Source organism: Pseudophryne corroboree, chromosome 4 (assembly GCF_028390025.1).
Source record: "Pseudophryne corroboree isolate aPseCor3 chromosome 4, aPseCor3.hap2, whole genome shotgun sequence".
NCBI lineage: Eukaryota > Metazoa > Chordata > Amphibia > Anura > Myobatrachidae > Pseudophryne > Pseudophryne corroboree.
This window is the reverse complement of record NC_086447.1, coordinates 73,302,449-73,326,924: the sequence shown is the minus strand read 5'-3', so window position 1 is coordinate 73,326,924 and position 24,476 is coordinate 73,302,449. Positions and strand designations below refer to the sequence as shown.

The 24,476-nt window shown below is 44.4% G+C and overlaps 1 protein-coding gene across 1 annotated transcript in view; it reads left to right on the top strand.

Moving 5' to 3' along the window:
• PKHD1 (PKHD1 ciliary IPT domain containing fibrocystin/polyductin) overlaps positions 1-24,476 on the top strand; it is a 985,750-nt gene that overhangs the window by 13,973 nt on the left and 947,301 nt on the right. The window contains exons 5-6 of the mRNA XM_063919219.1: positions 5,501-5,558; positions 6,388-6,466. Of these exons, the coding sequence (XP_063775289.1) occupies positions 5,501-5,558; positions 6,388-6,466 (137 nt within the window). The remainder of the gene's footprint in view (positions 1-5,500; positions 5,559-6,387; positions 6,467-24,476) is intronic.

Below are 24,476 nucleotides of genomic sequence, written 5' to 3'. Positions count from 1 at the left end.
ATAAAGAGATGTCGTAGTATGTATGTATAAAGAAGAAAGAAAAAAAAACCACGGTTAGGTGGTATACAATTATGGACGGACTGCCGAGTGCCGACACAGAGGTAGCCACAGCCGTGAACTACCGTACTGTACTGTGTCTGCTGCTAATATAGACTCGTTGATAAAGAGATGTCGTAGTATGTATGTATGAAGAAGAAAGAAAAAAAAACCACGGTTAGGTGGTATACAATTATGGACGGACTGCCGAGTGCCGACACAGAGGTAGCCACAGCCGTGAACTACCGTACTGTACTGTGTCTGCTGCTAATATAGACTGGTTGATAAAGAGATGTCGTAGTATGTATGTATAAAGAAGAAAGAAAAAAAAACCACGGTTAGGTGGTATACAATTATGGACGGACTGCCGAGTGCCGACACAGAGGTAGCCACAGCCGTGAACTACCGTACTGTACTGTGTCTGCTGCTAATATAGACTGGTTGATAAAGAGATGTAGTAGTATGTATGTATAAAGAAGAAAGAAAAAAAAACCACGGGTAGGTGGTATACAATTATGGATGGACTGCCGAGTGCCGACACAGAGGTAGCTACAGCCGTGAACTACCGTACTGTGTCTGCTGCGACTGGATGATAAATAATGATATAAAAATATATATATATATCACTACTGCAGCCGGACAGGTATATATATTATATAATGACGGACCTGCTGGACACTGTCTGTCAGCAGAATGAGTTTTTTATAGAATAAAAAAAAAAACACCACACAAGTGAAGTCACACGACGAGTGTTTAACTTTTTCAGGCAATCACAATATAGTATACTACTAACTATACTGGTGGTCAGTGTGGTCAGGTCACTGGTCAGTCACACTGGCAGTGGCACTCCTGCAGCAAAAGTGTGCACTGTTTAATTTTAATATAATATGTACTCCTGGCTCCTGCTATAACCTATAACTGGCACTGCAGTGCTCCCCAGTCTCCCCCACAATTATAAGCTGTGTGAGCTGAGCACAGTCAGATATATAATATATATACATAGATGATGCAGCACACTGGGCTGAGCAGTGCACACAGATATGGTATGTGACTGTCTTGTACTCCTGGCTCCTGCTATAACCTATAACTGGCACTGCAGTGCTCCCCAGTCTCCCCCACAATTATAAGCTGTGTGAGCTGAGCACAGTCAGATATATAATATATACATAGATGATGCAGGCATGCAGCACACTGGGCTGAGCAGTGCACACAGATATGGTATGTGACTGAGTCACTGTGTGTACCGTTTTTTTCAGGCAGAGAACGGATATATTAAATAAAACAACTGCACTGCTGGTGGTCACTGTGGTCAGTCACTAAACTCTGCACTCTCTTCTACAGTATCAGCCTCAGGTCAATCTCTCTCTCTCTCTCCTAATCTAAATGGAGAGGACGCCAGCCACGTCCTCTCCCTATCAATCTCAATGCACGTGTGAAAATGGCGGCGACGCGCGGCTCCTTATATAGAATCCGAGTCTCGCGAGAATCCGACAGCGTCATGATGACGTTCGGGCGCGCTCGGGTTAACCGAGCAAGGCGGGAAGATCCGAGTCGCTCGGACCCGTGAAAAAAAACATGAAGTTCGTGCGGGTTCGGATTCAGAGAAACCGAACCCGCTCATCTCTAAAAACCATGTGCACTGCAGGTGGGGCAGATGTAACACGTGCAGAGAGAGTTAGATTTGGGTGGGTTATTGTTTCTGTGCAGGGTGAATACTGGCTGCTTTATTTTTACACTGCAATTTAGATTTCAGTTTGAACACACCCCACCCAAATCTGACTCTCTCTGCACATGTTATATCTGCCCCCCCCCCCCCCCTGCAGTGCACATGGGGCCTAATTCAGACCTGATCGCTCTCTAGCAGCTTTTTGCAGCACTGCGATCAGATAGTCGCCGCCTATAGGGGAGTGTATTTTAGCTTTGCAAGTGTGCGATCGCATGTGCAGCCGAGCGGTACAAAAAAGTTTTGTGCAGTTTCTGAGTTGCCCAGAAAACGGTCAGTTGCCACCCACAAACGCCTTCTTCCTGTCAATCTCCTTGCGATTGGCCGTGCGAATGGATTCTTCGTTAAATCCCTCGCTCAGCAACGATCCGCTTTGTACCCGTGTGACGCGCCTGCGCATTGCGGTGCATACGCATGCGCAGTTCTGACCTGATCGCAGCGCTGCGAAAAAAACTAGCGTGCGATCAGGTCTGAATGACCCCCTCGGTTTTTCTCAACTGCTAACAAATTTGCTGCTGCGATCAACTCTGAAGTAGGCCCCTTGTTCTTAGCCACCTGTATCTGACAGTACTACAGATTAGTATTTCATTTCCAATACCTCTCTGGACGGTAAACAAATATGATTGCCACAGGCAATGTCAGCAGGACCCTCATGTGTCTTGTTCTTCCCTACAACACTCCATGTCACCAACGCTCTGCCCTCTTGTCTCCTTCAGTTGCACAACCCATGCCAGTGCCACCCTTACCTGTCCTACTCCTATCCAGTCTGTGGTGAGATAGTAATGTTTGGTGCTGATGCTATTTACTTATGCAACGCTCTGCTGTTGTGTATTGTACAAGTGTTCTGAGACCCTGTTACTATGACATGGTTCCGGTGTTACCCTGTAAGGTGCTGTCAGGCTTGGACTGGCCCACAGGGGTACATGGGAAACCACCGGTGGGCCCTACTGCCTGGGGCCCACCTCCTATTTTTAGGATCAGATTCCAGACTGTGCACTTGAATGATACATTATACATATGTTACCGTATACTGGACTATGGTGTATTTTCTATAGTGCATTGCTATTATTAATCTGTTATTAACCTGGTACATTATCATGCATGCAGCAGCTGAATTTGCTGTATATATTTATGAAGGGCCCAGACGTTGCACTCTCTAATGGTTAGTCAAACCAATGAGGTGGCAGGCCACACCCCCTGTGCAGACTGGCCACACCCCTAACATAGGCCCCTACCACTGCATTCCCCCGGTGGGCCCTACATGCTCCAGTCCGACACTGGGTGCTGTATACACTTTGAGGCTCCTTATATTAAAATGACAACAAGAGTAAATAATAATGTAAGGATACAGCTTAGAACAAGAGATCGGCAGTACTTACTTGATGTTACCCTTCTTAGACATTGCAGCAGTACTTACATGTCTCCCCAGTATTCTGCAGATCTATGCAGTATTGTATTCAGCGTCATGCGCTATACGTGGCATCAGTAATTATTATTATCACTCGCTGCATCTCTATTTGGATGTAGGATCTGTAAGATCCAGTGCTGTAAGTGGTATGGTGGTTGGTCCTGAAGATGGATTGTCCATGAGGCAACCTATGCTCCAACCAAGGGTTCACTGGGAACAGAGGAGCTCAGAGTACCCTAAACTCTTGTATGTTTGGTTTGTCCACAAAATGGGAGACCGAAGAGGGCCAAACCAATATATTGCCTAGGAACCCTTGGGGTCTTAATCCAGCTCTGGAACAGCCTTATCAATCAGTCATCCCGAGGCAAAGAGGGATTTTCCAGGCATCCTTTCCCCACCCAATATTGGTCTGGTGCGGGGACAGCTGATCCAAAGTTTAGATGTTCCTGCAATCCCTATCAGCGCTACTTTAGTAGCACTGCCAAGTCTGGCTGGGGTTCACGCATGCGCACAAATATGCGGGCAGCCGGCAGAAGGATCCAGACAGGGGTGTAGGTATCTGAAAGCATCCCTCTTTCTCCAAAGGGAAGGAGCTGGACTCCAACTGAAGATGGTGAAGGTTCTTGCATTCAAGCTAAACAAATGTGGTATTTTCGGAGCTTGATGAATTTTTTCCTCATACATACTGTAGGGGCAGATTTAACAACGAGTAAGATTCTTGTTATCACTCATCACAAATGATAAATGGTGCTATAGCCAATCAGACCCTAACTGTCATGTGTTTGAATCTGATTGGCTGGAGCACAATTTATCGTTCATGACGAGTGATAACAAGAATATCAGTTATTGTTTAATACTTTAATCTGTCATATAGTAAGGGGACAGCGGGCCAGATCGGGAGTGACAGGAAAGCAGGAGATATCCGTTATATATCTCCTACATTACCTTTACAATGAATGTTCGATACTTCATTTCTACAAAAGTAGGTGAAAATGTTACATTTCACCTGCTTTTAAAGAAGTCAATATACAGTAGGATAATGAGTAGACCCTTAGACAGCATCGTGTTTTAAATACAGTACATCACGTTTTTCAGTGAACGTCCTGAATTAGAATTAACAAAATGTAATTTAGGCCCTCACTCAGCAAATATCGTATATGCCAAGCTGCTCACACCTGCCTTGCGTATGCAATCCTTGGCTCAATATCAATTTTATGGACAATGGGGGTCATTCCGAGTTGATCGCTCGATAGCAGTTTTCAGCAGCCGTGCAAACGCTAAGCCACCGCCCTCTGGGAGTGTATTTTAGCTTAGCAGAAGTGCGAACGCTTGTGCAGCCGAGCTCTGCAAAAACAGTTTGTGCAGTTTCAGAGTAGCTCTGAACCTACTCAGCGCTTGCGATCACTTCAGCCTATTCGTGTCCGGATATGACGTCATACACCCGCCCAGCGAACGTCCAGCCACACCTGCGTTTTTTCAGACACGCATGCGTTTTTACAAACACTCCCTGAAAACGGTCAGTTGACACCCAGAAACGCCCCCTTCCTGTCAATCTTCTTGCGGCCGTCAGTGCAAAGGAAAACTTCGCAAGAACCTGAGCACAACCACAAAGAGCTTTGTACCCGTACGTCACGCGTGCGCATTGCGGCCCATACGCACGCGCATAAATGCCATTTTTTCACCTGATCGCTGCGCTGCGAAAATCGGCAGCGAGCGATCAACTCGGAATGACCCCCAATATCCAACAAATTCAGAACCATGAAGAATTATTTAGCTTATCACTGTATGCTGTATAAATGGGTTTAGTATGAAATACCTACACTAAAAATCCCGACAGTCAAAATACCAACATTTAAAATGACAGGTCAAAAAGTTGACATGCTTCGGGCACTATTATATTCCACCTCCAGTTCCACTGGGATGGTAAAGTATGAACAAGTCGGTTTCAATAAAAAAAATCATAAAAACCTCATGTCGACTTTTTGACCTGTCGACATTTTAAATGTCGGTATTTTGACCTTGTCGGTATTTTAAATGGCGGTATTTTGGCCATGTCGGGATTTTGACCGTTGGTCAATTGCTGTCGGGACTTTGTCCGTCGGGATTTTGATTGTCGGTAAATTGACCGCATCCCATATAAATAAAGTGTATTATACAGTAAGTGAGTTTTTACAGTTCTATCCAGCGAGCGTGTCATGTTGGAAAGTAACCCTTGGATACAGCAGAACCACCCTGTATGGTTATTACTGAGACTGTAATGCATTCTCCTCTATCAGGCCTCTTCTATGTTAGTGAATAACTATATGTTGTGTAATAACGCTGCTTCCATACAGTTTTCCGAGCTGGAGACTCCTGTAATTCATGACGTCAGCCCATCACATGGAGTGCCAGGTAAGACAGCAGCAATATCAACTAAACTTATGTAATTTGCATTTATCTGTAATACTAGGGCCTAATTCTTAGGGTTCTATTTACTAAGCCTTGGCGTAAGCTGGAGTAATCACAGGGCTCACATGCGAATCCTGTGCCCCTGCATAGGATTCGCGGTGACCCGGCCACTGTGAAAATAAAAAAGTTAAAAAAGAAATCATACTCACCTACCCAGGGACCGATGATCGGTGTGGGCTGCCGGTCACATGGGGCTCCCTGCTGCTCATGTGACCCCCAGTGCAGTAAAGTGATGCTGCAAAGCAGTAGCTTACTTTACAGCACCAGAGGTCACAGCACAGCAGTAGGATCCGGCGCCCGGCAGCCCCAATAACCAGCAGCCCTCCAGGAGCTCCGATCACTGATCTCCATGTGTATGTTGGTGAGTATGATCAGGGTTGGGGGTCGGATGAGTGCGATGGGGAGGGGGGTGCCAGCATCGGCGGTAGCGTCGGCAATGCCGGAACGGTGGTGCATGCGCAGTACATAATCAGGATATTTTTTGCGGAGAAAAAAAACAGATTTGGCTCCGGAGAGGCATCGCAGGGACAGAGCTCTCTCGCTAACTCTGGCCCTGTATGTGATAAGTGATACATCCATGCGCTGTAATCAATTATCACATTGCAGATTGGGCCGGTGTTCTCACAGCGCATCCGAATCCTCAGTTGCAGCGAGATTTTGTCACTTCTTTTTAAATAGCTACAATATCTACAATAGAATTGTTCTGCTGTGAAATGTAAAGTTTATCACCGATAAAATGGTTTTTGACATTACTCCGTTCTGACCTTTGTAGGGGACGTCATTAACATTTCTGGCAGGATCATGACCCAAGTCTTTGAAAACTATGATTTTAATATTGACTTCATTGAGAGGTAGGTTCATAGTGAAATACAGTATGTGGGATTTATTATTTATCAAGTGGAAAAAAATCCTTTTATCTCAGATTCCTGCATCTGTGCCTCTTTCTATGTATTCAAATACTGCCGCCATATCGTGATTGACACTTATCAAACTAGCTTTTTGGAGAAATATAACGCCATCTATGGGTGATGTTATGTACTGCAGCTGCAGCAATCTGGGGGCAAGACCATCTTTCCTCTCTCTTTCGTGGCTGCTGGAGTCATTTTCCCCCTTTGAGCGGCCCCCTAGTAAGTGTAAGATAGGCTTTGTTAATGTAGGTTCTGTTTAAATATATCCTCTAAACACATGCTTAATAAATGCATAGACTTATTTACAGGGCCGGTGCAAGGTTTCTTGGCACCCTAGTCAAAATGTCTGCCTACTGACCCCCAACATCATCCGTTACTCACTTTCCCAGTCACTAAGGTGAAAGTTCATAGGTGGCGTCTTATACATTTCCCAGCCGTCTGACTGCATTATCTCTCAAAGATATCATTAATTATTTGATAGCTACACTCAGTGGCACCACCTTCCCAGATCCTGGCACCCTGCCCAGCTGCCTATCTCTTTCTATTTCATTCGTCTCTCATACATACATACATACATACATACATACATACATGCATACATACATACATACATATCCATACACTGCCTCTCTCATATATACATTCATACTCTCTCATTCCTTCACATCTCTCTACTTTTTCTCTGTCTTTCTCATTCTCGCTCTCTTTTACATATATATTATCTCCCTTTATTTCTGCCACACACACATCTCTCTTTCTATTTTATTCTGTCTCTCATACATATATACATACACTGCCTCTCTCATACATACATACATACATACATACATACATACATACATACACTGCCTCTCTCATACATACATACATACATACATACATACATACATACATACACTGCCTTTCTCATACATACATACATACATACATACATACATACATACACTGCCTTTCTCATACATACATACATACATACATACATACATACATACATACACTGCCTCTCTCATACATACATATTCACTGGTTCTCTCATACATACACTGCCTCTCTCATACATACATACATACATACATACATACATACATACATACATACATACACTGCCTCTCTCATACATACATACATACATACATACATACATACACTGCCTCTCTCATACATACATACATACATACATACAAACACTGCCTTTCTCATTCATACATACATACATACATACATACACTGCCTCTCTCATACATACATACATACATACATACATACATACATACATACATATTCACTGGTTCTCTCATACATACACTGCCTCTCTCATACATACATACATACATACATACATACATACATACACTGCCTCTCTCATACATACATACATACATACATACATACATACACTGCCTCTCTCATACATACATACATACATACATACATACATACACTGCCTTTCTCATACATACATACATACATACATACATACACTGCCTCTCTCATACATACATATTCACTGGTTCTCTCATACATACACTGCCTCTCTCATACATACATACATACATACATACATACACTCACTGCCTCTCTCATACATACATACATACATACATACATACATACACTGCCTCTCTCATACATACATACATACATACATACATACATACACTGCCTCTCTCATACATACATATTCACTGGCTCTCTCATACATACACTGCCTCTCTCATACATACATACATACATACATACATACATACATACATACTGTACATACATACATACATACACTGCCTCTCTCATACATACATACATACATACATACATACATACTGATAATGTCGATTTATATACAGGAACGAAAAGCTATACCTTATACTAACTTAGAATACACTTTACCATGGAGCCACTGCGGCCGCTAAACCTAGTACACACGCTACGTACTTTATACACTGTTTGCGTACGGAGTCCCGTATCACTGTACGGACTTAGCGTACAAACGCCCCGCTAGGGGTACAAAGTACACACAGCGAGCACACACCCAGAGATACACTTTAAACCTTTACAGTAATGCAATGCAATGCTATTACACTGTAAACCTTATGCAGCAATGCAGTGTGATGCTATTACACTTTAAACCTTATGCAGCAATGCAGTGTGATGCAATTACACTTTAAACCTTATGCAGCAATGCAGTGTGATGCTATTACACTTTAAACCTTATGCAGCAATGCAGTGTGATGCTATTACACTTTAAACCTTAGCAGGGAAAGAAATACACGACACCAGTCTGTAGTTAAACCACTGGGTTCTGACACCACAGTGGATTATTGCTGAAAGGGGATTACAATATATACAATACAATACAATATAACAGAGTAAATGGCTACAGTCAATGTTACATACATGAGTGGATTCGATTGCGCCACCCGGTCCGGTCCTCCGCCATCTGATAGATAATGTTGTGAGCCTTGTGTCTGACCAGGCTGCAGCAGGCTTTATTTATACAATTCTTCCAAACGCAATACAATGGATACTGTAATCCCTTTGTCCATTGGACACAGGATTGCACCTTTACAGTACAGGAGAGGTCATAGGTCGGTTTGAATTGGTGGGCGATGTCTGTTCTTACTGCTCTTGTGGGTGGTCTCCTCTGGATTCCCGCCACATACATAATGTACAGTAAATACAGTTTATATCTATATTCTGCTTCTGCACATAACTATCCGCAGGAACATGCAATCTTCCTCAAACCAACACCGGAATGGTACCCTTAAAATACCCTACAGCTGGATACCAAACACCACCTTATGACCTTGTTCTGTCCCCTCCTATTCTGTAAAGGTGAATCCCTTTGTTCTGAAACCATTTAAACTGTTGTTATTTTCTGGTGTGGTGCAGGGGGACTATGTGTACATTGTGCAATATGTGGCTTAAATATGTAATGTGTTTTGATAGCTCTCCATGCATTCACAAACTCTACCGTAAATACCCATACCACGCGCTGATGCGCACGACCGCGGGAGCGACCATACGTAAATTGCGAATATGTGCACGCACAGCAGAACAAGTACACGCGCGGAGACCATCTGTGTGTTGTTTGTACGTGATGTGTGTACTGCAATATTTTTCGACTTTGACAGTCCACTTTTTGGCAGTCACCAATAACTGCCACTATCTAATCACTAAACAGAAAAATATCTACACAATATCTACAGAAGTTTTGGATGGTCGGGGGAGAGTGGTAGGTAGGAAATGTATGACCTAGTGGGATAGTAAAAATATGTATGTATGAATCCATGTCTGAGGAGCATGTATCATCGTGCCTTATATGTTCTACATAAGCTTGGAGGTATTGCGAAGTATACATTAAATCCTTCTCATCCTGTATTAAGGGTCTGTAAATGGGCCAACAAACACTACCGAGCTCTTTTCGGCTTCTTGTTCCAACAAATGGGGTGCACATTTAGTTGATGATACATGGAGGGGGAAATATAAGTGAGTGCTAGTATATGTGGATATCACCTGTCCACTATGTGTGCTATTAACTGATGGTTGTAGAGATGAAGATAAGACATAAATAAAATACATTCACATAAACATTTTGGGTAGGGCTGATGTCTTTTCCGGATTGATGTATCTGGGCAGAGGGGGAGACAAAAGAAAAACAGGTGAACGAAACAGGCCATGAAATTCATTTGCAATCCATATCATAACGCTGTCTCTATGGAAGGGTCATGAATTAAATCTGCTGCTATAACAGTACCCTTGCTCCTGAGACTCATCAACTTTGTGCCGTGCTTGCGCCGCGTCAGAATTCGAACACACCTAAATATCAAACCAATAATTATGACAACTCCCAGGATACAAAGGAGAAACTTCCCTACACTCATAATAACATTTTGAGACCACTCTCCTAAACCTGAGAACCAATTTCGTGGGTACAACCATGAGACCCAGCCGGTCAGTTCATTACCCACAGCAGTCAGGGTAAGGTTGTGTTTCCTCCTGAACTCCCACTTCAACTGCAAGATATCGTCCATCTTTTGATCGATGATCTCCGTTGGGTCGTCAGTACTGTTCGTAATATACGTACAGCACTTCACCCCATTTTGAGTTGCCAGCGTAACACAGTACCCACCTGTCACGGCTGTGATATAATTAAGGACCATCCTGTGCTGAATCAGTTCCTTCTTGTGAGCTTGTAACTCCCTTCCCGTATACCTGAAGGTGTCGTCATACATCTCAGTGATATTATCTATCAAGTTCGCTAGCGCATGGATATACCTATAATTTATAGTTCCTCTGGCAGTATGGGTGATGTCTAATGCGAGAAGGAATTGAATCCCGGTGACTTCGTGGCTCAAATTAGAGGCTGCGTGCTCTGTCCTATCTATGAGGTGTCTCTTGATGATGTGTTCATAGTGAGTTTGAGTATAAGGAGCCTGAGCACTGCGGTGAACATCTCTCATCTTATCATGGGTTATGGTCATGACCTCTGGCAGTACTCTCCCAATGTAACACAATCCCTCTGAGCTCGGGGCAAGCCACTTGTACGCCTTCCTCCCACATATGAAATAGGCATCATCGGGGAGAACATAGGGGACAGAATATGACATTACCATATTACAAACTTTCCAAGTGAAGAAACCAATCCCTAGTTCTCCCATCTGCTCAGTACAAGTATCGGGCTGGATGATATGAGCACAATACCCTGGCGATACTTTTCCAACCCACATGGTCTTGCTTCCACGAGTATACCTATACCGAAAATACCTTCCACTGTTGGCTTTTTGGTGTACAAGTTCAGAGTCTATGGGTATCCTATCAGCTCTGTGTGAAAAAGTCATTGTCTTGTTATTCCACGTCACTTCCCAATTTCCCAGTTTTCGGTAATTGGAAATATTAAAACCCAATAAGGACCTGTCTACATGATACTGGTGGAGCTTCAAACTAGGGGGCCTAGAGATATTGAATTTCTTGTCCACCTGTCTACCACCCCGCAATTCAAGTACCTCATCTATTGCTAAAGGGTACGGTACTAATCCTGACTTGCTCTGACCTTGAGGTACTTGTGAGCACACCCAGCATTCTGTCTGGTTTAAGACCTTACCCACTAGTGAATGGTAATCACTCAACGGATGACGGTCCATGTCGATATTAAGGTTGGACTGACATCTCTGGATACACCCATCCTTAACTATATTCTCATAATTCCTACAAATACAATATTCATCAGACAATAACCCCTCACAGTGCCTCCGAGCTCCCTGACTACCAGGGCGCTTACTGATGCCAGCCTTTACTAAAGTGATGTGCTGATCCTGAGATCCTACAAATTCATACTTGCCATCAGAACCCATTCCAGATCCCTGCTCGACCTCTCTGGGACTCTCACAAAAACAAACTGTCCTTATCAAAACCAGAGTTACTAATAGAACCCGAAACGCAGTCTCTTGTGATCGATCCATTTCGTTTAGGGAAAGGAGGAAAATAAGAAGGGGAAAAGACAGGAAAATGCAGGGGGAGGTGAAAAAAGAAAAAAAAATGATACTACAACCGTTCTAGATCTGTGCTCGGATGCCCTTCAACAGTCCTGCCTCTCAACCTTCCCGGAACAGACACTCCAGTGATACGAGGTTCTCTACACTCTGCTCTTTGTCACGAGTTCTCTCTGGGTCAGCGGCCTTTCTGTAGGGAACATAAATCTTGCATTTCAATGTGTTTAACTGTTGTGTATTATCAGTTGTGTGAATTAAACCATCTGTGGAAAGTAAAAAGAGAAAGGAAATTATAAAAAGGAAAATTTTCAGATTTGTGTCTATGCACAGTCTCCCTTCACCAGTATTCTCATTCTCCACCCTTTGTGCATGACCAGGCACACTGATACTGGTGTCCCTATGCTGGTGAGATATACTGGATTTGGGCAGGACTCTGAAAGACCGAGTAGGCCTGTGGCGTCTGAACTGTAACCCTGTCGGTGAACGTAAGAGATGAAGAGGAAGCTTTGAAGACAAATCACATAGAGTTTAGTAACAGATAAGTTGGTAGAGGCAAAGAAGATTTTACAAAGTTTGACATCTGGATTGGGCACTAAGGGGAATGATTCTCTACTCGTTCTGCTCCCCCCCAAAAAAATCTATGTGTGTTATATCTCTACTGGGACTATCCCAGCCATCAATCCAGTGTCCTGTCCATTCTAAATTCATAGGGAACCCGGTATCTTTTAGATAATTTCCTCTACCTGTCATGGACATGTATCCAGAACAGCGAAATGCAACCTTAGTCTTAGTGGGTATCCAACATAATTCGTACTTCCTGGGCGGGAGCACGCTATATGTATACCATCTCTAACAAAACTTCTGTTAAATTAATTAGAGGTCACTTCTGCTATAGAAAGAAGCAGAAGTTTAGGGACCTCCTCCTAACCCCAGTAAGTTCTGTCAAAAGGGTAAAGTTGCATTTATTCCATTCTTCCCATTAACCGAATCTGTGTTTTCTATATGGCTCGTGATTCCTTACTATATGTCCCTTGATCCCATCTATGTGTTTAATAACGTGGCTTGTTTTCTCTGTCTAGGGGTCTATATTGGCTATGTGCTCTACTACTCTTGCAATCTCTAGCAAAATGTCCTTTTTTTTTCTTTTCTTACCACCAGGGTTGTTGGGGTTTAGGCTGATGAGACTCTGGTGTAAGAGCCTGTATACTTTCAATCCCCAGCCTCTCCTCCTGCAGTTCTCTACGCCTAGCAATATTCTTATGGTGTTCAATCGCGCACTCTCTACGACAAGCTATACAATCAGGCAAAAAATGTTTGTACCCTGTCCCTTACTGTCTGATTGAGTCCGTCCATTAATACAGAAACAGCTACCTTCCTGTAATTCGCATCGTTCCCTGTATCTGATACCCCCATGTATCTATTTATTTTTTGCAGGTCCTGATGGAAGTATTCAGATGTCATTTCATTTTCCCTCTGATTTATGGAGAAATTTTTTTTCTCCACTTAACAGTTGTGGGGAAATACAACTCTAGTTGCATGTTAATTTGCTCTAAGTTCTCCTGATTGTGTTTTGTCAGTCATAAGACTATCCAACTCTAATCTACAATCAGTGATACATTTTTGGGTGTCAATATTAGGAGGTAGGCACGCTTTCAAAAATATCCGCCAGTGTTTGTTTGTCGGTTCATACGCATTACCCAGATCTCTGAAAAATTTCTGACATCTGGCTAAATGCTTCCGAGGGTCGGGGAATTCTGAAATGATTGATCGCAGCTCAGCTCTGGGTCACGGGCAATACATTGCATTAGTCCTGGTGAGGACTACTCCCTGACTATCGGTTCCCCCATTGGGGGTTACTATTTCCAAGACAGGGTGTAATCCTACCATTCCGTTCCTAATCTGTTTACTGTGAGGTGTTGTTGTCTCTTTGCAATGAACTGTCTCACACTTACCGGTAGCTGTGACCTCACCAGTTCTTTCATTGGGGAATATTGTTACTGCTCTACCTGGTCGGACAGGCCCCACCTGAGTTTCCTGCAGTAAGGTGACTGCTTGGAGGAGAGCTGCGATTTGGCTGGATATATTTGTTATTAAAAAAAAGATATAGATTCAATATATATATTACGAAGTACAGTATACCGATAGTTACAACTCATACAGTAAGCAGTTAAAACATACAGTTACATACAATTACAGTTACAGGCCAGCGATACAATTACCATTCCCTCCAATGCATCTTATGTCTCTCTCTCTCTGTAAATAAATACAGGAACTGATCTGCCAGCAAGTCCATCATCCTCTTGTGACCTATAACCTTGAAAAGACTTAAAAAAAACAGGATACATCTTGCAAAAAATAATTAGGGTTAATACATTGTTTTTACATACTACTATATTTTAAGGATATACCATTGACTGTAGCCATCTTCTCCCCCGCAATATACGGTAGTGGTGGTGCGGTCGCCATTGTTTTCCCGCTAGGTTTGGAACCTGCTGCACGAGCTAATTCCCTTTGCATATCCCCCTCTTGCTGCCATAATTTTAAACAATCATTATGTCTAATCCTTTGTTTTCTGGATTTAATCAGACATATCTTTAACCTTAAGCTCTGTAATACCTCTGGTTCAAAGCTGCTCACCTTAGGGAATGGTTCCCTATCTTTGTCAGTCATACGTACCCATTCAGACAAAAAGTCTTCAGTGTGTGATCCATATTTACCACACATAACAAACCTCGCTGACCCCTTAGGCCGCGGCACCTCAACCTGAACCCTGGTTAAATGTCCACCGCTTGTGCAATTGGATCCCATCGCGGACTTTTTCCTTATTATGCAATCCCCAATGCACAATACGAATAGACGGTGAAAGTTCTTAAAGCGCTTTCACCCACTCCTTCTCCGCCGGGTACCACGACTCACTCCAAGAATGAGCACCGCGTACCCAGTGAGGTCCCTATCTGATTCTATTCACTGGAAGTGTTTAGGAGTGACTTACCTATTTCCAGTGAATATACACCGCTGGAGATTTTCCTGAGAGAGACCAGCGAAAACTCCGTATAACCTTATACACAAATCACACTTGCGTATGCTCTATACAGTGCTAATGGTACCGCGATTTTACGCAAAGCACGTAAAGGGGGTATCCAGTTGCGCTATATATATTGCATCCACAAATGTGCGGTCCAATCGCACAGCATATAGGTACTTGTTACCTATCTGCTGTACTATCACGGGTCGTTGTACAAACTGGGACCCTCAGTCTGGAGCGTAATACCGAAAACCTTTTAACTTCAATACTTCGCAATACAATGCACTATCATGCTCCTTTACAAATCACCTCACGATTTGCGTTTTAAACCTTATACTAACGTGAGTCAGCCGCCTCACGCCAACAAGTCTCCACTCACTTGATGTACCGCACGACGGGATCCCGCATTCCGGGGTTCAAATTTCACTCACTCCTACGTTCGCTCACTCAGGTATACTTGGTTTTTCTGTACAGAAGATTATCATTCATTCAGATAAGCAGCTCTACTCCCAGAGGCAATACAGTAAACAAGAGTTTTATACTAAACTTTGGAAACTGGGCAATTTTGTGCTATTGTAGCGTGGCTACTGTCCCACCTTTGGACTAAAAGACACTTTTGAATAATTTGTACTCAGCGCCCACATTCTTATGCACTTTGCGCAAACACGTGACTGTGCGGGTCCCTTACTTTGTCCGAGACACGTGTACCAATGTGCGTACCCAATAAAACAACTCACACAATTTCTATAAATGTGAGCAATATTAACTATAATCGCTCACTTAACACGCCACACAGTTTCTTTCTGCATAAACCTTTATGCAGAACTGCGTTTGTGTCTTTACGCTTACTTCCTTAAAATACTGTTATTTCAAATGTACCTATATATTTACCTATATAGCAACAAATGTATCCTATTTCACACAGATCTATAATGACTCTAGCAATAATCAATAATTTAAATTATATGATTCAGATTGGATAGCTATCTTGCAGAACATACACTGATATAAATATCCACATAGATATAATAATTATATATATGTACCATTCACTGGTCTCCCGAGACTCCTTTACCCATTCAGTGCTTCTAATTTGCATATGAAAGCTATGTGCTTTTGCCTGCCTGTAAAAGTGGTTTTTCATTGCTAAGAAAAAGCAGTTACACAGGTTAATTTGCATTTCAATGGCTATCTTATAGCAAGCAGATTCTAACTAAATCCTAGAGGTAAAAAAAAACAACTTTGTTTATATCTGTGTGTAATTCTTACATCAAGTATTCATCTTACTATTAACTTTCACTAGGCCCAGCTGAAACTATTTGTAATTGACTATGGCATGGGTTAAATAAATGCATTGGTAACTCATAAATGGTGATTGATGTGACCAAGGATGGCTGATTATTCTGATCAGTGAAAATCAGCCATTTAGAAAAATGACCTTTCCAAAATGGCCGCTGCTCCTCCCCCTTCCACATCCATGAGGGTCACACAAAATGGTGGACAGGCCATGTGGTTAGTCCAAAATGGAGGACAGACCATGCGGCTTCCTTTGTCACAAAGAAATCACACATCATTCAAGCACCTGAAGTTATTTTAGGCCTGAGTTAAAAATAAAAACTATATCAAAGCTATGCAGCAACTTTTAAATATACTTTTAAACCTACTTAAACAGATAAACAATCCAATCTGAATCAAACACAATATGACTCATTTGAACCTTGTTTTGCAACAATAAAAATACATTTTAGCATCTTAAATATTATGAGAAACGCATTGCCCCTTGAATTTCATACCAGTGGCTTACTGATACCACAAAATTACATTAACGTGGATGTTATTTTCATCAGCTTCTCAATGCGTCCATTGGAGCCGGTCAATTACAGCCGCATTTGTAATGTACAGTGCATCATTAAGAACGTGATATCCTGTGAGAGCCCCCAATTGATAATGTCGATTTATATACAGGAACGAAAAGCTATACCTTATACTAACTTAGAATACACTTTAGCATGGAGCCGCTGCGGCCGCTAAACCTAGTACACACGCTACGTACTTTATACACTGTTTGCGTACGGAGTCCCGTATCACTGTACGGACTTAGCGTACAAATGCCGCGCTGGGGGTACAAAGTACACACAGCGCGCACACACCTAGAGATACACTTTAAACCTTTACAGTAATGCAATGCAATGCTATTACACTTTAAACCTTATGCAGCAATGCAGTGTGATGCTATTACACTTTAAACCTTATGCAGCAATGCAGTGTGATGCTGTTACACTTTAAACCTTATGCAGCAATGCAGTGTGATGCTATTACACTTTAAACCTTATGCAGCAATGCAGTGTGATGCTATTACACTTTAAACCTTAGCAGGGAAAGAAATACACGACACCAGTCTGTAGTTAAACCACTGGGTTCCGACACCACAGTGGATTATTGCTGAAAGGGGGTTACAATATATACAATACAATACAATATAACAGAGTAAATGGCTACAGTCAATGTTAAATACGTGAGTGGATTCGCTTGCGCTACCCGGTCCGGTCCTCCGCCATCTGATAGATAACGTTGTGAGCCTTGTGTCTGACCAGGCTGCAGCAGGCTTTATTTATACAATTCTTCCAAACGCAATACAATGGATACTGTAATCCCTTTGTCTATTGGACACAGGAATGCACTTTTACAGTACAGGAGAGGTCATAGGTCGGTTTGAATTGGTGGGCGATGTCTGTTCTAACTGCTCTTGTGGGTGGTCTCCTCTGGATTCCCGCCGCATACATAATGTACAGTAAATACAGTTTATATCTATATTCTGCTTCTGCACATAACTATCCGCAGGAACATGCAATCTTCCTCAAACCAACACCGGAATGTTACCCTTAAAATACCCTACAGCTGGATACCAAACACCACCTTATGACCTTGTTCTGTCCCCTCCTATTCTGTAAAGGTGAATCCCTTTGTTCTGAAACCATTTAAACTGTTGTTATTTTCTGGTGTGGTGCAGGGGGACTATGTGTACATTGTGCACTATTTGGATTAAATATGTAATGTGTTTTGATAGCTCTCCATGCGTTCACAAACTCTACCGTAAATACCCATACCACGCGCTGATGCGCACGACCGCGGGAGCGACCATACGTAAATTGCGAACATGTGCACGCACAGCAGAACAAGTACACGTGCGGAGGCTATCTGTGTGTAGTTTGTACGTGATGTGTGTACTGCAATATTTTTCGACTTTGACAATAAATAAATACATACATACATACATACACTGCCTCTCTCATACATACATACATACATACATACATTCATACATACGTACACTACCTCTCTCATACATACATACATACATACATACATACACTGCCTCTCTCATACATACATATTCACTGGCTCTATCATACATACACTGCCTCTCTCATACATACATACATACATACATACATACATACACTGCCTCTCTCATACATACATACATACATACATACATACATACACTGCCTCTCTCATACATACATACATACATACATACATACACTGCCTCTCTCATACATACATACATACACTGCCTCTCTCATACATACATACATACATACATACACTGCCTCTCTCATACATACATACATACATACATACATACATACATACACTGCCTCCCTCATACATATATACATACATACACTGCCTCTCTAATACATACACTGGCTCTCATACATACATACATACATACATACATACACTGCCTCTCATACATACACTGCCTCTCTCATACATACATACATACATACATACATACATACATACATACACTGTCTCCCTCATACATATACATACACTGCCTCTCTATTACATACACTGCCTCTCATACATACACTGCCTCTCTCATACATACATACATACATACATACATACACTGCCTCCCTCATACATATATACATACACTGCCTCTCTCATACATACATACATACATGCATACATACATACATACACTGCCTCTCTAATACATACACTGCCTCTCACATACATACATACATACATACATACATACACTGCCTCCATACATACACGCAGGGTTGAAATCGGGTGACCGGCAGTTGGGAGACCACCGGTCGCCATACCGTAGCCGGGATCCCGTCTGTCAGATGGCCGCCGGGGGGGGGGGGGCGCATCCATACACTGCCTCCATACATATATAAACATACACTGCCTCTATACATCCATACACAGCCTCCATACATACATACGTATATACATCCAAACACTGCATCCATACATGCACACACACATATATATAGAATTAGATCCATTCACTGCATCCATACACATATACAGTACATCCATACACTGCCTCCATACATATATACAATACGTCCATACACTGCCTCCATACATATATACAGTACATCCATACACTGCCTCCATACATATATACAGTACATCCATACACTGCCTCCATACATACATACATACATACATACATACATACACTGCCTCTCTCATACATACATATTCACTGGCTCTATCATACATACACTGCCTCTCTCATACATACATACATACATACATACATACATACATACATACATACACTGCCTCTCTCATACATACATACATACATACATACATACACTGCCTCTCTCATACATACATACATACATACATACATACATACACTGCCTCTCTCATACATACATACATACACTGCCTCTCTCATACATACATACATACATACATACATACACTGCCTCTCTCATACATACATACATACATACATACATACACTGCCTCCATACATACACACATCCATACACTGCCTCCATACATACACACACACATATATACATCCATACACTGCCTCCATACATACATATATACAATACATCCATACACTGCAGCAAACGTACGTACGTACGTACATATATACATTCATACATACACACATATATACAGCCATACACTACCTTCATACATACAGTACATCCATACACTGCCTCCGTACGTACGTACGTACGTACATACATCCATACATTACCTCCATACATACATACGTACGTACGTCCATACATTACCTCCATACATACACACATATATACAATACAGCGATACACTGCCTCCATACGTACGTACGTACGTACGTACGTACGTACATACATATATTCATACACTGTCTCCGTACGTACGTACATACGTACGTACGTACGTACGTACATATATATATATACATTCATACACGCACTGCCTCCGTACGTACGTACGTACGTACGTACGTACGTACGTACATATATACATTCATACACACACTGCCTCCGTACGTACGTATATACATCCATACACTGCCTCCATACATTCACACATATATACAGCCATACACTACCTCCATACATATATACAGTACATCCATACACTGCCTCCGTACGTACGTATGTACGTACGTACGTACGTACGTACACACATATATACAATACATCGGTACACTGCCTACATTCATACACTGCCTACGTATGTACGTACGTACATATATATATATATATATATATATATATATATATACATTCGTACACTGCCTACGTACGTACACAGCCTCCATACATACATCCATACACTGCCTCCATATGTACATACATATATACATACATACGCAACCTCCATACACACATTCATACACTGCCTCCATACGTACGTACATACATACATATATACACACACTGCCTCCATACATACATACATACATACATCCATACACTGTCTCCATACATACATACATACATCCACTGCCTCCATACATGCACACATATATACACTCTCTCCATACATCTATATATACATAATGTCTCCATACATACTGTACATAAATCCAACCCTCCTCCCCTCTTCAGTGCACACTTTAGCAACTACCACTTCCCCGGGGTGTGACTCCAGGCAGCCACTACTCCGGGTGCCCCACCATCGCACCAAAGGGGCGACATCTTACCGCTGGCCAGGATGCTGTACTGTTCCCCGCTGTTGCCACCATCTTCCGGCTCACGGGACCGCCCGGGTTAGCGCTTCTGCTAGCGGGGGGTCACTGCTGCTGTTGCTGCCGGCGGCTCCATAGTGCACAGCAGCTGGTGAGAGGCGGGCGGCTGCTGCTGGCGAGGAGGCACTGCTGCCGGGTGCTGACACCGGCTCCGAGTCCATAGTGCGCTGCAGATGTCGCGAGATGGGCGGCTGCTTCTGTCGAGGGGCGGGCGCCTGCTGCCTTTGATTAAATGCCCGCAATTGTCCTCAATCCACTTCGCCCCTCCGGAACCCACAGAAATATATTTTTTAGAAAAACAAACGGTGATGTGGGTTGCGGGGGAAAGTGGAGGCCGCTCACTCCTAGTTGTGCTGCTAAGTGCCGCCCTCCAGCGGCCAGCGCTCTAGGCAGCTGCCTAAAGCTGCCTAATGGTAGCGCCGGCCCTGCCTATTTATAAAAGAGGAGCATATTATAGACAAAGATCTTATACATGTTTTTAATTCCAATGGAATAGTGTAAGTTTGTATGGCAGTGATGTACTGTCATGTCAGGTGGGTGTCATGTAATCATGCCACACACTGACACGTGCATCCACAGACACGCACAGAAGGCATCCTCACGTCATGATTAAGGGGGTGATTCAGATCTGATCACACGCTAGCTTTTTTTGCTGCGCTGCAGTCAGTTTAGAACTGCGCATGTGTATGCACCGCAATGCGCAGGCGCGTCGCTCGGGTACAAAGTGGATCGGTGCTATGCGATGGGTTTTACGAAGAATCCATTCGCACAGCCGATTGACAGGAAGAAGGCGTTTGTAGGTGGCAACTGACCATTTTCAGGGAGTGGATGTAAAAACACAGGCGTGTCCAAGCGTTTGCAGGGCGGGTGTTTGACGTATATTCCGGTCCCGAAGAGGCTGATGTGATTGCAGCGGCTGAGTAAGTTCTGGGCAATTCAGAAACTGCAAAAGATCTTTTTGTACTGCTCGGCTGCACAGGCGTTCGCACACTTGCAAAGCGAAAATACACTCCCCTGTAGGTGACGACTATCTGATCGCAGCGCTGCAAAAAACTGCTAGCGAGCAATCAGGTCTGAATTAGGCCCTAAGTTCATGCAAAATTCCAGAAGGGTAACGTCTCACAAAACATCTCCAGCAAAAACATACTGCCAAATGCATGTGCATCTGGGCAACAACGGCGACACCCCTAGACCCTGATCCCCCTGGGTGGCAGCACCACTCTCCCACCTTTAGTTACAGCCCTGTTCATGTGTATTACAATGCCTGCTCATTTTATTCAAACTGGGGCTGTAATCTTCCAGTAAACGTTGAAAATAATGTCATTTGAAATTTTGAATGTGTCTTTTTGTGGGTTATTATTATTACTACTAGGTGCTTCATCGCGCCCTACGGGCGCTCTTCACACCGTCGCAAGGGGCTACGCCCCCTTAACCCTTGCATGCCTTTCTGGGGTTCAATATTTGTGTTATATGGAGTATCACCTGCATTCCTTTGTTAGTGGTTAAATATTGCACAATGAAAGGGTGTGCGATGGTGAAGGAGGCGCAGCCCCTTGCGACGGCGTGAACAGCACCTGCAGGCCACAATGTACAGAATGTAGCGGGTGCGGGGGGTACTGCGGATGGTGTCTGTAGATGCTGCGGATGGAGGGGGGGCAGAAGTGGGGGTGGGGCCCGGATGGGGAAGGTTTGGGAGGTGCTGCGGGTGGGGGAGGGGCAGAGGAGTGGGGGATGGGGGAGGGGCAGGGGTGCCATGGGTGGGGGAAGGGCAGGTGTGGGGATGTTGCAGATGGGTGAAGGGTTCCGGAGGTGCTGTGGGATGGGAAGGGGCGGGAGTGCCGCTGGTGGGGTAGGGGTCCGCAGGCGCCATGGGTAGGGGAGGGGCAGGTACGGGTGGTGCGGTGGATGGGGAAGGAGGTCCGGAGGTGCTGCAGGTGGTGGAGGGGCAGGTGCGGGGGTGCCATTGGTGGGGGAGGGGTGGGTGAGGGGGGGACCGCGGATGGAGGAGGGTGTCTGTAGATGCTGCGGGTGGAGGGGGGCAGGTGTGGGGGAGACATATAAGGGGGGTGAATGGTGAAGGGGGCCTGGAGATTGCTGGGGGTGGTGAAGGGGCGGAGGAGTTGGAGCCGCGGGTGGTGTAGGGGGTCTGGAGGCACAGCATGTGGGGGAGGGGTGGAGTGCCGCATGTGGTGGAGGGGAAGGTGCGGAGGTGTGGTGCATTGGGGAGAGGTCTGGAGGTGCTGCGGGTACTGTACCTGCCAAAAAGGTAGTTGGAGGGTATGCAGTAACAGGGCCAGGACAGGGGTGACAGGGTCAGAACAGGGTTGACTGGGCCAGGACAGGGGTGACAGGGTCAGAACAGGGGTGACAGGGTCAGAACAGGGGTGACGGGGCCAGGACAGGGGTGACGGGGCCAGGACACGGGCGACGGGGCCAGGACAGAAATGACAGGGACAGGATAGGGGTGACAGGGTCAGTGTAGGGGCGGCAGGACCAGGACAGGGGTGACAGGGCCAGTATAGGGTTGACAGGGCAAGCACAGGGCCAGGATAGGGGTAGCAGGGCCAGCATAAGGGTGACAGGGCCAGGATAAGGGTGAAAGGGCCAGGATAAGGGTGAAAGGGCCAGGATAAGGGTGGCAGGTCAAGGCCAGGGGTGACAGGGACATGACAGAACACAGGGCACGGGAGAGATTGGTATTAGGGACAGAACAGTGGTGACAGACAGATGTGTCTTACCGGAGTCACTGCTGCTGGCTGCTGCTGTTCCACTCCAACCTGTTGGGATCTGCTGCTGGTGGAGACTTGGCATGGCTGACTCTCTTAGGCTGTAGTCCTGCTTCCTCTGCCCGTCCGCATCACTCCCCCCCTCCTCAGTCACACACCGCAGACCTCGCGCAGCTGCCGGGCACTGTGGTAAGGTGAGACTGGGAGTGACTGGTTAGCCCCCAGGAGATGCTGCGGCTGGAGGGAGGAGGGGGTCATAGCATGCACGTGGCGTGGACCTCACGGCTGCTGGGCACTATGGTAAGGGGAGACTGGGAGTGACTGGTTAGCTCCCAGGAGACGCTGCTGCTGGAGGGAGGAGGGGGTCAGAGCCTGCAAGCAGCACGGACTTCTGCAGCGCTACCCGCCGGCTAAAGTGTGTGAAGGAGCTGGGCGCACCTCACTGCGGGTGGCAGCGCTGCAGCTAGCGGTGGGGTTGCAGGGGCTGGAGATAACAGAGGCAGTACGGAAAGTGCACAGCGGCTGGTGACCCACAAAACTACAGCTAAGAAGCGTGGAGTGTGCCAGAAAGTGACGCTCCTCCCCGCCAGAGAGACCCTGCTGAGTATGCTGATGTGGGGGTCAAGTATGGCATACCCCCTCACACACCCCCATACCTCCCAAATGTCCCAATTTTTTCGCGGGACAG